The sequence below is a fragment of the Solanum verrucosum genome, unplaced genomic scaffold (assembly GCF_900185275.1).
Source record: "Solanum verrucosum unplaced genomic scaffold, falcon-dt-bn FXZP01000094.1, whole genome shotgun sequence".
NCBI classification, from domain to species: domain Eukaryota; kingdom Viridiplantae; phylum Streptophyta; class Magnoliopsida; order Solanales; family Solanaceae; genus Solanum; species Solanum verrucosum.
This window is the reverse complement of record NW_026019970.1, coordinates 536,430-548,663: the sequence shown is the minus strand read 5'-3', so window position 1 is coordinate 548,663 and position 12,234 is coordinate 536,430. Positions and strand designations below refer to the sequence as shown.

The window sequence follows — 12,234 nt, the reverse complement described above, 5'->3', positions numbered from 1 at the left end:
GCCTTCCTCGCTTCGTCTTCGGCTTTCAGAGTTTAAGTGTACTAACATATTCAACGAGTCGCGAAAACGGAATATTCTACATAAAATTTTAAAAATAAGATGTGAATTGTATACCCTAATCCGAAATGATAAAAATAAGTATCTCATGCAATTGAATTATCTCTCGTATATCGAGATAAGTAGCATTTAGCTTTTCACATCCTCCGATACATCTGACTTCAGCCCCTATTATGCTTGCAAAGTTTGTTTCTTACATCCTCTGCATTTCCACAACTTCCTCAAATATTTTTAGGTTACGTGTGTTTTATTAAGAATGAAGGGACAATAAAAATTGTTGCCGTCTGGAGAGAGTTGGTGTACACAGATTTACACCTATTTTTGTGTGCAAAAATCTTCACATTGTTTTATATACTGATTCTTATACCATATTTTACGCTGCATAAAATAATGCATAGATTCCTACCTAACTTGCACAATTAGTATTATAAATAAGAGTATGCAAAATTGCAACCAAATAGTGTGTAAGTTTCACTCGTACAAGAGCTTTCTAAAATAAAACAAAATACCATGTCTAATACATCCAACCATCTTAGAACTAGAAAGACATTTAGATTATAGAGGAAGACTGGTCATCATAGGTTGATTGATAAAAAGTATTAACTCTATCGCATAAAGAATATTAAAAATCTTGAACTCATTATAAGAATTCTAGAAGCTCGAACGGTACCTTTAACAAGAGCAAAACACAAGAAATAACAATAAATGCAATACAATATATGGTCAATGAACATTGTGAGGTAGAACCCTGAGGGACTCGTGGGTCTCATACACCCACCTAGGAACTATATTCCTTGAACATACAAATCAATAAATTTCATTTCAAAAATATTGAAGATTTCATACGCAAATTCCCGGTCAAACTTAACTGTTTGACTCTCGAAAAATGAAAAGTACCACATAAATTGGGACAGAGGGAGTAATAGTTTTGCTTTCAAAATAATTCTTATCTTGGTGTAAAAAACACTTAAAGCAAGAAATGCATGATAACTAAGTACAACTTTACAATGATAAGATTTTCGAATCACAAGTGTTTCCTTAACTGGAGCTCACTCTCATGTTCAACAATAAATTGAGAACTTCAATGCTTATGCTCCTACTAATGGTGCAAATTTCTAACTTTGTTGTGAATGTGCATCTGTGTCTTTTGAAGGCTGATGAAGTTGTATGGCGTTGTAGATATGCTTTAGCGATTCTTGATATAGTAATTCTCATTACAAAAATTGGTAGAGGCGTACAAAAAATGAACTGATTGATTTCATATTTCTTAAATTGATTTCAATTGCTTAAAACTTAATTTAAAATTTAAAGTGATAAGGCACAAGTACACCCTAAGCGATGACCGAAATTTCAGAGACACACATAAACTTAACTATTTGTTGGACATCAGTTTTAATAATCACACCATAGTCATGCCTTTATACCCCGGCAAGGTATATTGGGTCCTGTCGGTGGGGAATATACATCGGACTCCACATGTAGCTCACGTGGTTTATGTCGGTTAATAGTACCTCCCACCATCAGATTCATATTTCATTGACCATGCATTCAGTATTTACTTCAGTATTCAGTTCAGCAGGGTATCTTCACGATTAGTACTTGGTCATTGCAACCAACTCAGTTTTCAGTTATGCTTCAGTATATCTATTTCCATGTTTAGTTGTCATATTGTTCATCTTAGCATATATCCTGCATGCTCGGTACATTCAAAGTACTGACGCATACTTTTGAGCTACATCGTTGTATGATGTAGGTTCAGGCGTTCAGCATATAGACCACACTTAGCTCGATTTCCAGTCCATACTCAGCAACTTCAGTGGTGAGTCCTCATCATCAGAGGACGTTTCTTTATGCTTTTAATTTAATTAGTTCGTTAGTACTTTTAGTATTTTAGAGTTAGCTGAGGACTTGTCCCAGTAATTCGTCAATATTAGAGGCTTTCAGACATAGAGTCAAATTCAGTTGTTTTTGGGATGTTCCACATCTGAACACAATTATATTCTCAATTGAACTCTTTTAGAATTACTCATCTTTAACTTATGTTGCCACTTACATAGAGTTATTACAGTATGCTTGTGATATGTCAGATTCACGGTTAGTTTAGGGTTACTTGTGACCTTAGGTCCCATTTACGCCTAGGGGCTAGTCTCAGGGCATGACAAAAAAGATCTCCAAAGCTAGACACGATCAGCCACTGCGGTGAGTACCCTGACTAGAATCTGAACATAAGTAGGAGTGAGTACAATCCACAAGTACTCAATAGGCTTGGCTAACTGAGCAAAATGAATTAATCGACTTATGACGTATACTAAGAAACGCTTCCACCTGCATACAGAAAAGTCTCATACTGATATTGGTGCCACTAATTTATAATGAACGACACGAGTAAAGTAAACTCATAAGGTCACAATAGTTCTGATATCACAGACAAGTCAAGCAATTCAAATGGTTAATGCAATGCAGTGAGAGGATGCAATGATATGGTGGTACAGTGGAATCAAGATTGTCGACCTGTCATATACACCCTGTCGAGTTAAGGCTCCTAGACAAGGATCCATGGGGGACTCACGGTCCATATACCAAATTACAATCTTAATATCTCATCAACTTGCCACCTCAGTGTGGCCAATGATATAAAAAGATGTCTCACTTTCTTTCTCAAAAGGAATCTCCACATTTTTCTCAATTTTCCAAGAACATGATATGATGAATGAGGATGGATGCATCACAACACATAGATAACATGGAGGCAATAATAAACTCGACATGTATCAATAGTCTAAATTTCTCAAAACTCGGCTGAATCATGATATACACCTTCATATGAAAAATAGTGGGAAAAAGTTCATTCGAAATAAGTGAATTTCATTTAGAAAGCATTTCGTTTACTCAAAGTATTATAAAGTTTTAAGCTCAGCCCCTCACTCGGGCATTACAAATCAAATAACATTACAAGCCTGTCACAAAGGTAACTCATGAATCAAGTGCTCTCAAAGCAACTAGAACAACAATTAAGGCCTCAATATAGGCTAAACAACACAATCAAGCCCCCATACAGGCAACACAATATAATCAAGCCCCGGCACGGGGAACACAGTACAACTCACAGTCTAAAATCATACTACCATCCCATCCCATAGACTAAAACATAAGACCAATTACCTAATCCTAGTCTAGGAGAAGGATAAGCCAAACCTACCTTAAGGCCGAAACTTCACCCGAACAACTCTACTGGAGAAAAACCTCAACGACACACTAAACGAAATGATCATCAACTATCAAGAATGGAAAGAGTTTATCAAAAGGAGTCCAACGATACCTGCTAGAATTTGAAATCGGGGAAAAATAGTTCAAAAATCACTTCAGAAATCAAAAGGGTAAAATCACATTTTCAGTTGAAAATCAAGTTCTACAAGTCAAGAGAAATTTGTGGTTGAAAAATCCATTAAAAACAAGTAAGAATCGAGCTCTAAATCAAGAATTTACTACTTTTTCAACTTTGGGAGAAAACCCCCAAAACCCACATTTGAATTGCACTCAAAAATGAGAAATTTTGGAAAAACTTCGTCAAAATCAGTTTAGCCACAATACAAAGACCTTAAATCCCGAAAATCAATGAAAACTCATTCAAATTGGCCTTCAAATCAACAACTTTCAAATTCACTACTTTAGAGTACAAAATCTCAACTTAATGGATAGAAATCATGAAATATGAAAGGTATATTCTTGGAAAAAGAGTAAAATAGGGTTAGAAATATGTACTCAATGATTATGAGAGAAAAACGCATCAAAAATCACCTCAACCCGACTTTTCTAGCTCCCATAATGTTAAAGATATGAAATAGATATTTAACTTTGCGATTCCAACACTAAAACCCATTTTTCATTGCTCGAAGTCTATTTTTGTGCCACTAAAAGTGTGCACCAACAACCTTGAAAACATCTTCTTGACCCACGAAACTCATTTGGAATTTTATAAACACAAACCAATAGTGCAAATTCATCATAAAAAATGTTTTGGAACCAATGGAATCGTCAAATATATATATAAAAAAAATGGTTATGACCGAAATACCCCTCGGAACCCATTTAGGCAAAAAATTTCATCATTTTACCTAAATATCTAAATCACAACCTAAGGTCTCGGGACTCTAACCAATCATCTTACTAAACCAAAATCGACGTTTCAGACTCGATAAAACTGACATAATCCCTATACGACTCTCAAAACTCATAATGTTGACCAAAGTCAACTATATAAAAAATTCTCAACTCAAAAGGGGCAAAATCACCAAACACACACCCGATCACATTGAGGACCATACCAATCATTCCCACAACCCAAACTACGCATGAAAAAGCTAAGATGGAGGGTAAAATGGTCATTTCACGATTAAAAGCAAATTTAGAAGAAATGGGATATTATACTATCCACCACTAAAACACGTGTTTGTCCCCGAACGAAAAGCAAAATAAGATACCTGAAGGGATGAAAAACTGAGGGTATCTACGATGCATATCAGACTCCACCTCCCACGTTGCCTCCTCAACAGGTCGGTGCCTCCACTGCACCTTCACTGACTCAATATGCTTGGATCTCAACTATTTAGTCTGTATATCCAAGATAGCAATCAGCTCTTCTTCAAAAGACAAATTCTGATCCAAAGCAACAGAATCCCACTTAATCACATGAGAATCATCATGAAGATATTGCTTATGAATCGAAACATAGAACACGAGGTGAACCGCAGATAGGCTCGAAGGTAAGGCCAATTTATAGGCTACCTCTCCACACTTCCCCAAAATCTCAAAAGGTCTAGTGAACTGCGGATTGAGCTTTTTTTTCTTTTCAAACTTCATCACACCCTTGGTGGGGCACACCTTAAGCAAAAACCTCTCCCCAATAGAAAAGGACACATCACGAACACCAATCCGCATATCTCTTCTGCCTACTCTGTGCGATTACAAGGCATTGCTAAATCAACTTCACTAGTATAGTTAACTTAACCAACATCCTAACTAATTGATAGTTAGCAACTAACTAATTAGCCAATTTTGAAATCAGTTATAACAAACTCTGCAATCAACTAAGTGCGGTATTCACTTTAACATTATCATGATTATGAGCTACTTAGTTATTATCAGTAATCAAAATGACACATTATTATCAGATTAATTATTATAGTCTCAAGTTAATTGCATGTTTCCATTGGGACTACGCTAAGTTCAATAAATTTACCTAACTCTTTTTACATAAAATTTTAAAAATAAGATGTGAATTGTTCACCATAATCTGAAATGATAGAAATAAGTATCTCATGCAATTCAATTATCTCTCATATATCGAGATAAGTAGCATTTCACTTTTCCCATCTTCCGATACATCTCACTTCCACCTATATTATATTATTTTCCTAAATTATATATATATATATAATATTTTTAAAATAATATTTTAAGCTTATAAAACAACAAAAAAAATCCAATGAAAACATTTTTGTTGATACCAAACACACCCTTAAATGCCATTTTAATCCTTGTGTGCTAAACTGTCCCCACTGCGCCGCCTGGAGCAAGTAGACAATTGTTCATAGTTGTTATCTATTCAGAGAAACATTTTTCTTTTGTTGAGTCTCATCAATGGTAGGACCAATTCGTCCACAATTTGTGCTTTTTGGCTCATCCATAGTACAATTCAGCTTTAGTCATCAAGGATGGGGTGCAATACTCACTGACCTTTATGCTTGCAAGGTTTTCTTTCTTTTTTTCACATCCTCTGCGTCTCCACTTCTCCCTTAATTTTTTTTAGATTACGTGTGAGTTAGTACATGAATTTTTATAATCGATGTGGTGAATTGCGAAGTAGTGGATAGTGGGTACCACTTGATTTTGCAAAATTTTTATGGTTCTCAAATAAAACGAGTCAAGAAGTCAGAATAGTGGTATTATGAAAGTTATGATTAGATTAATAATGAAACGAAATGTTATATTGAAAATTATAATGAAAGAATTGTTATTGTGTAATTAAGAATTAAGGGACTATACCAGTTTGTTGGGTTCAAGTATACACAGATTTTACCCCTACTTTTGTATACTAGAATCTTCACATTGCTTAATATACGGATTCTTATTTCTGCATAAAATAATGCATAGATTCCTGCATAAGTTACGTAATTAGTATTATTTATAAGAATAATATGCAAAATTGCAACCAAATGGTGTGTAAGTTTCATTGAATTTAATGAGGGGATCAATTTTCCTCATTCAAGAAACCAAACTAAGGTATACATGGTTATGCTGAACTCAATTCAAGACTTTCTTGTTTACTACAGAAAATGTTAAGCACTAATGGATGAGTGAACATGAAATTTAGCTCAAATTATTCCTTTTTTGTACTATGAATGTTTTGTTTTGTCAAGAATCAGGAAATTTGGACAAAAGATGTGTGTAAACATTAAAATATTATTATGTAATACATGGAGTAGCAATATGGCCCTGCTAAATTGTTGACATTCACCAGTAGTGGAGATGATACACTTTTTAAACCTTTTTGTCTCCATAACAAGGAACTAATAGGTTTGAATTGTGAATTGTGTGAACTACATCATCTAAAAGTATAAACTGTTAGAGATGGGACACTTTAATATATTCATTTTAGGTTCTCAACACCCCTTACAGGATAAGCATGCGGAAATGTTCTATTGATAGATGTTGATGAGACTCGAACAGGGAACTTCTACCTGTTGTCTAGCATGGTGCTGTGACGTGTTTGATTATTCCCTCGTTCTTGGTTGAGGGACTAAGCAATCTAAATCAATGCCATTCGTGTATGATTTCAACAGTAAGAAAGAGGGGCTGAGATTGACCAGCGCTTAGCAAGTGAGATAATTGCTGTTGTTGGCATAAGTTGCATGTTTCTTTCAAGTATAGTTAGTTAACAATTCCTTAGAACATGATAAGTACAGTTTACTTGATTGAAAACTTTCTCCTTTAGTGTCAAGTGTTCCAACAGCTACATGATGCCCCTTTTGCATTGTGAATCATCAATAATTGGTCGAGCTTCAGTTTTAATTGCTAAATGATGTTATGGTAAAGAATTATAGGACGGCTTTAATTGAGTTGTTCTTAAGTTCACCTCTATTTTGGTTTGCTGTAATTTATTCTTTTTTCTTGCATTATGTTGTTTTTCCATGCTTTCAGATGTGATTAACTATTGAAAGGTTTTCAAGGTAGTGGTGCCTCTTCTTTCGTGGATTAAAATGATAATCGTTTAGTTTGAATTTGAACTTTTTTCAATAAGTGGTGTAGATACATGTTTTGAAATGAAGAACGAAATACTTCTAAGGCTAGCTCAATGCCTACTTATTATGTTTTGTGTGTGCTCTGGAGTTTATCATAATTTTCAGTCACTTGCTTGTACAAAGGCCGGGGCTTATTTAATCAATCATACTGATGAAATAGGCAGATATACTGCTGCGTGGATATGCAGGTTGGAATTCAAGGTGCGCACTTCAAGTCTTGGATGAAGTGTTCCCCAAGGTAATTGGTGATGATCAAAGTGTGCTGTCCTTTTCCTACTTCCATGTTTGAATAATTTTATCTATGTTCCAAGACAATGTAGGATTTGCTAGGCAACTTCATGGAAATTATTGAAAATCATCTAACTTAGTGTTCAGTTCCTCTATCCCGCTCATATTTAATGTTGTTCGCTCATATGTTTTTGAAACTTAGGATGCAGCTGTACAGCCTTCTCTGGTCATAGTTTATTTTGGAGGGAACGATTCAATGGAACCTCACCCAAGTGGCCTCGGTGCTCATGTTCCTCTTCCTGAATATGTAGAGAACATGAGGAAGATTGCAATTCATCTGAAGGTAACATTTCTAAAATTGAGTTGCACGCCGTGAATATACTCCAATGTGGTCTGGATCAACATTAAAGAATAAGAATACCTTGTTTTTCCTCACAACAAGTCTGCACGGGAAACTGTAATCTGTTTTTGTTTCAAATTTGACAATATGTATTTCAACCTTTTATTTTGGTGACACTTTCATTCATCCTATAATAACTCAGTTCTCAATCATCAGGTCAAATTAATGGTGATACAAACAGTATATTTGAGCCACTTGCTTTTCTTGGATGAAGTGTTACCAAAATATTAAGATAAAGCGAATGTACACAGATATTCTGATAAAATCTAGTTAGCACTTCAGCATCAACCTTTTTTTTTTAACAATATTGAATTTGGTTTGATTTGTAACATGTATCTGCTGCACTACCAGAGCCTCTCTCAGAAGACTCGGATAATCTTTCTCACTGCTCCTCCCGTGAATGAGGCACAAATGGCTGAAGTATTTGGGTAATCAACGTAACGCTAAGCATGGAAGTTTTTTTCATGGTTTGTTGAATTTCTTATTGCTAAACTAGTGACACATGCTTCTCATTACTGCACATAACCAGTAATGATCTTGGTCGATCAAATGAATCCTGTCGGAAATATTCAGACGCTTGTGTACAGTTGTGCCAAGAGTTAGGTGTGAAGGTTATAGATCTTTGGAAAGCACTTCAACAGAGGGATGATTGGTTGACTGCTTGCTTTACGTAAGTTTTTTATTTATTCGAAATCACTTTTTGTGTTTTGTCATGCTGAACATGTAAAATTAACTGTCGCTTTGGCGATACAAAATCCAGCTTCACACACTACATCAAAAATGATCATTAGCGGCAATTAATTCTTAATTACCACTTTTTAGCGGCAATTAGCACGCTTTGTATATATCCCTAAAGCCTTTAGCGACATTGGTTCTAATGGCACTTAACTAATGTCGGTAAAGACTTTATCACTCTTTATTAATGTTAGTATTTACTGCCGCTAAAAGTTGTTTTTGTTGTAGTAACATATGTGTCAATCAATTAAATTTGGAACTACCCTTCTTAAGATATCTACTTTAAAGAGTCAACTGGTTCAAGTTTAAATTTTGGTAGATCTTTCCTTTTGGCTAGTACCTGTAGTAATCAACTAAAATGCTACCATATCTTCTCGGTAAAGACTGTATCGCTGTTAAATGTTCTGAAAAACTTGAAAATGCAAGGGGATACTACAGGTCTTTCTGTCATAAGTGGCATGTTTTGCTTGCTTGGATATGGACATAAGTGACATCAAATTTACTTGAACTATGTAACGAAGTAGGCATTTGTGAAGGAATGGACTTACATGGTTGTTATGACTGCCTTGTGGCAATGGTGACGGATATTTGTTCTGATGGACTCTTTTTCCACGGGTTAGAAATCAAAGCATCTATAGATGAGCTTAGGTTTTCTCTCATTTTGCTCGTCATGTCATAGATCACTTACATGATCGAAAGCTCCACCGATCGGCTACCTACTAACCTTCTACCCTAATTCTTGATCTTCATATCTTCCTATCGAGGGTCATGTCCTCAGTAAGATGAAGTTGTGCCAAGTTATGTCTATTCACCCACCCCAATTATTTTTCAGCCTACCCCTATTTCTCGTAACTTCTACTACAACCAAGCTCTCACACATCCTAACTAGTGCATCCTCGCCCCTCCTCTTCAAATGTCTAAACCACCTCAACCTCGTTTCCCTCATCTTGTCCTCCACGGAGGCAACTCCCACTTTGCCCCGTTTAACTCTATTCCTAATCATATCTCTCCTAGTATGTCACACATCCATCTAACCATTCTCATCTCCACTACCTTTATCTTCTGAACATGAGCATTCCCGAGTGACCAGCACTCTACCTTGTACAACAGTGTTGGTCAAACCACTACTCTGTATAACTTACCACATTGCTGAGCACACTATACATATTAAATTTTGTCAGTGGTTCTGATCATAGATCTAGCTGAATGATACCTTGTATCCTGGTTGTTTTTATACTAAACCTTCTTTGGCGCTTATTCTGTTAGCAATCATCATGTTTATCCTATTTGCTTCTAATGTTAGATCATCTTTGACACGTCCCGTTGGCAATCACCATCTTCATGTATAACTTTCTTGATTTGTTTTCTGAAGGGATGGAATACATTTATCATGTGAAGGCAGCGAAATTGTGATCAAGGAAATCTTGAAAGTTATCAAAGAGGCGGACTGGGAACCTAACCTGCTTTGGAGATCATTACCTACTGAATTCCCCGAAATCTCTCCGTGTATCTTTGTTGATCCAGAGGGTTCGACGGTTATAAAAGTTTCAGAGATGGATTTTGCATGGCAGACTCAATGGCAATAGTTCAGACTCTGATTATTCATTTGAACTTGTCTTCATGAATCAGTTGGTTTTCTTACCATGTATGTGAATTCTTCCAAGAAAATATAATGCAAGTCTTCCCTATGAAATCAACTTATTACAACTCCTTGTTTTTTTTTCTTTTTTCACTCTGTATTTGGTATCTGTTTTGAATTTCTGGATTGGCTGCATTCGGGGCCCCATAAGATTCATTTAAGGGGAAGCAGGCTCAAACCTGAAACCTCTAGTTAATGATGGAAACATTTTGATTTAATAGGTCAATCTTCAGGTTTTATCACTGAACACATGAAATTATAGGTTCATAATCTATTATTTATTAAACATTTGTAGTAACTTTTTACATATATCTATGTTTTGTGTTGAAAATATTGGGTATATATGAATTAAGTATTTATGTTTTCTATCTGTCACTATTTATCTATCACGTTACAATCTTGAACGATAACTCTCCTCCTTTATTCGAGCTTCTGATCTCCTATATGAATTAACTTTTTACACATATCTATGTTTTTCATGGTTGTTGAATTTCTTATTGCTAAACAATATTGGGTATATATGAATTAAGCATATGGAGATATACCACATGAATGATATAGTTTTTAGGAACTAATTAAGCCTTTTCCTTTATTAGCATAAAAGGATTTAGACCACCTAATTATCTGATCTCAGCACAAGAAAAATATGAAATGGAAAAATCTTTTCTTCTGCTATTTCTAGACCACTTTCTAATTCTTTCTATCGCATATTGAGTATCTTGAAAAAATAATAAGCGGGGTTTATTCTAGTGATTGAGCATCTTTGATAAATTGAGGGTTCGAGTAACAAGGGAAATAAGTGGGAACAATACAATTGATCACATTTTGAAGAGGCAAAGACATGCCATTATTAAGATAAAAGATTCTTATAATATATGATGGAAAGGGATTTAATTATAAGTTTAAAGTTATTTTAAGCTAATTACCAAATATAATACTTAATTCTTTTCAAAATATAACAATTTAGAAAAATAGAAGATCCGTGAATTTTAGGCTCATATTTTGGTATATCTGATGTATGCCTATGTCAGCATAATGTATAAACATGACTCTTAACTTGGCTTCAGCGGACAACTATACCCTCCAACTTTGAGTGTGCACAAGTAGGCACTGAAACACATATAAAATTGAACAAGTAGACACGCGTGTCCTACATGGCATAATACACGTTGGATGCCACATAGGACACAAAATTGCCATGTAGGGTGCCATGTAGAACGAATGTGTCTATTTGTTCAATTTTATACAAGTTTAAGTGTCTGCTTGTGCACACCCAAAATTAAAGGTAATAGTTGCCAGCCAATACCAAGTTAAGGATCATAATTATGTATTATGCTTATATATTGCTGTATTTTCTATTTATCATATTATACATACAATTGTCCACAGACATACGGGTGCATACAACGGCATACAAATATGTATATCACTAAATATTGTCCGTATGTCAAAGTATATTTTTGTATGCCATGTGTATGTCAAGTGTATATATTGGTATGTATAATGATATATTATGATATACATGAAGAGAAAAAATTGTGAAAACCATAGAAGAGAACTCTAACACGACTAAGGTATGTACAAAAGAGAAGACAAAATACCATTTTTTTATGAAACTAATTGGAAGCTATATATATTGGATCCCCTGAATTGAATTGGTCCATGAATCTAAGAAATGGTGAGAATTCTTGATCTCTCACAATATCTCTCTCAATTTAAAAATCGAGGATATATATATATATATATATATATATATATTCATCTACTTAGTGGTAAAATTTGGATATCACTATGTCTATGTGATGATAATTTTCTTTAAAATGTCATGTTAACCCTTGAATGATTCCTAAAATATTATTTAATTAATGTTTGTG

At 34.8% G+C, this 12,234-nt stretch overlaps 1 protein-coding gene across 1 annotated transcript; it reads left to right on the top strand.

The window, feature by feature from the left end:
* Window positions 1-5,664: 5,664 nt before the first annotated feature.
* LOC125817093 (GDSL esterase/lipase CPRD49-like) lies at window positions 5,665-10,425 on the top strand. Its single transcript, XM_049496670.1, has 6 exons — window positions 5,665-5,808; window positions 7,519-7,596; window positions 7,789-7,929; window positions 8,338-8,414; window positions 8,516-8,656; window positions 10,094-10,425. Exons 1-6 carry the CDS (start codon window positions 5,698-5,700, stop codon window positions 10,305-10,307), a joined length of 762 nt encoding a protein of 253 aa, XP_049352627.1. The 5' UTR covers window positions 5,665-5,697; the 3' UTR covers window positions 10,308-10,425.
* The last annotated feature ends 1,809 nt before the right edge of the window (window positions 10,426-12,234 follow it).

Excerpts from the sequence above, each read along its gene's own strand:
- LOC125817093 (XM_049496670.1), top strand. The coding sequence starts at position 5,698 with ATGGTAGGACCAATTCGTCCACAATTTGTGCTTTTTGGCTCATCCATA. Across the intron at positions 7,597-7,788 it reads TGGATGAAGTGTTCCCCAAG|GATGCAGCTGTACAGCCTTC; the intron begins GTAATTGGTGAT and ends TTTGAAACTTAG. Across the intron at positions 8,415-8,515 it reads CAAATGGCTGAAGTATTTGG|TAATGATCTTGGTCGATCAA; the intron begins GTAATCAACGTA and ends GCACATAACCAG.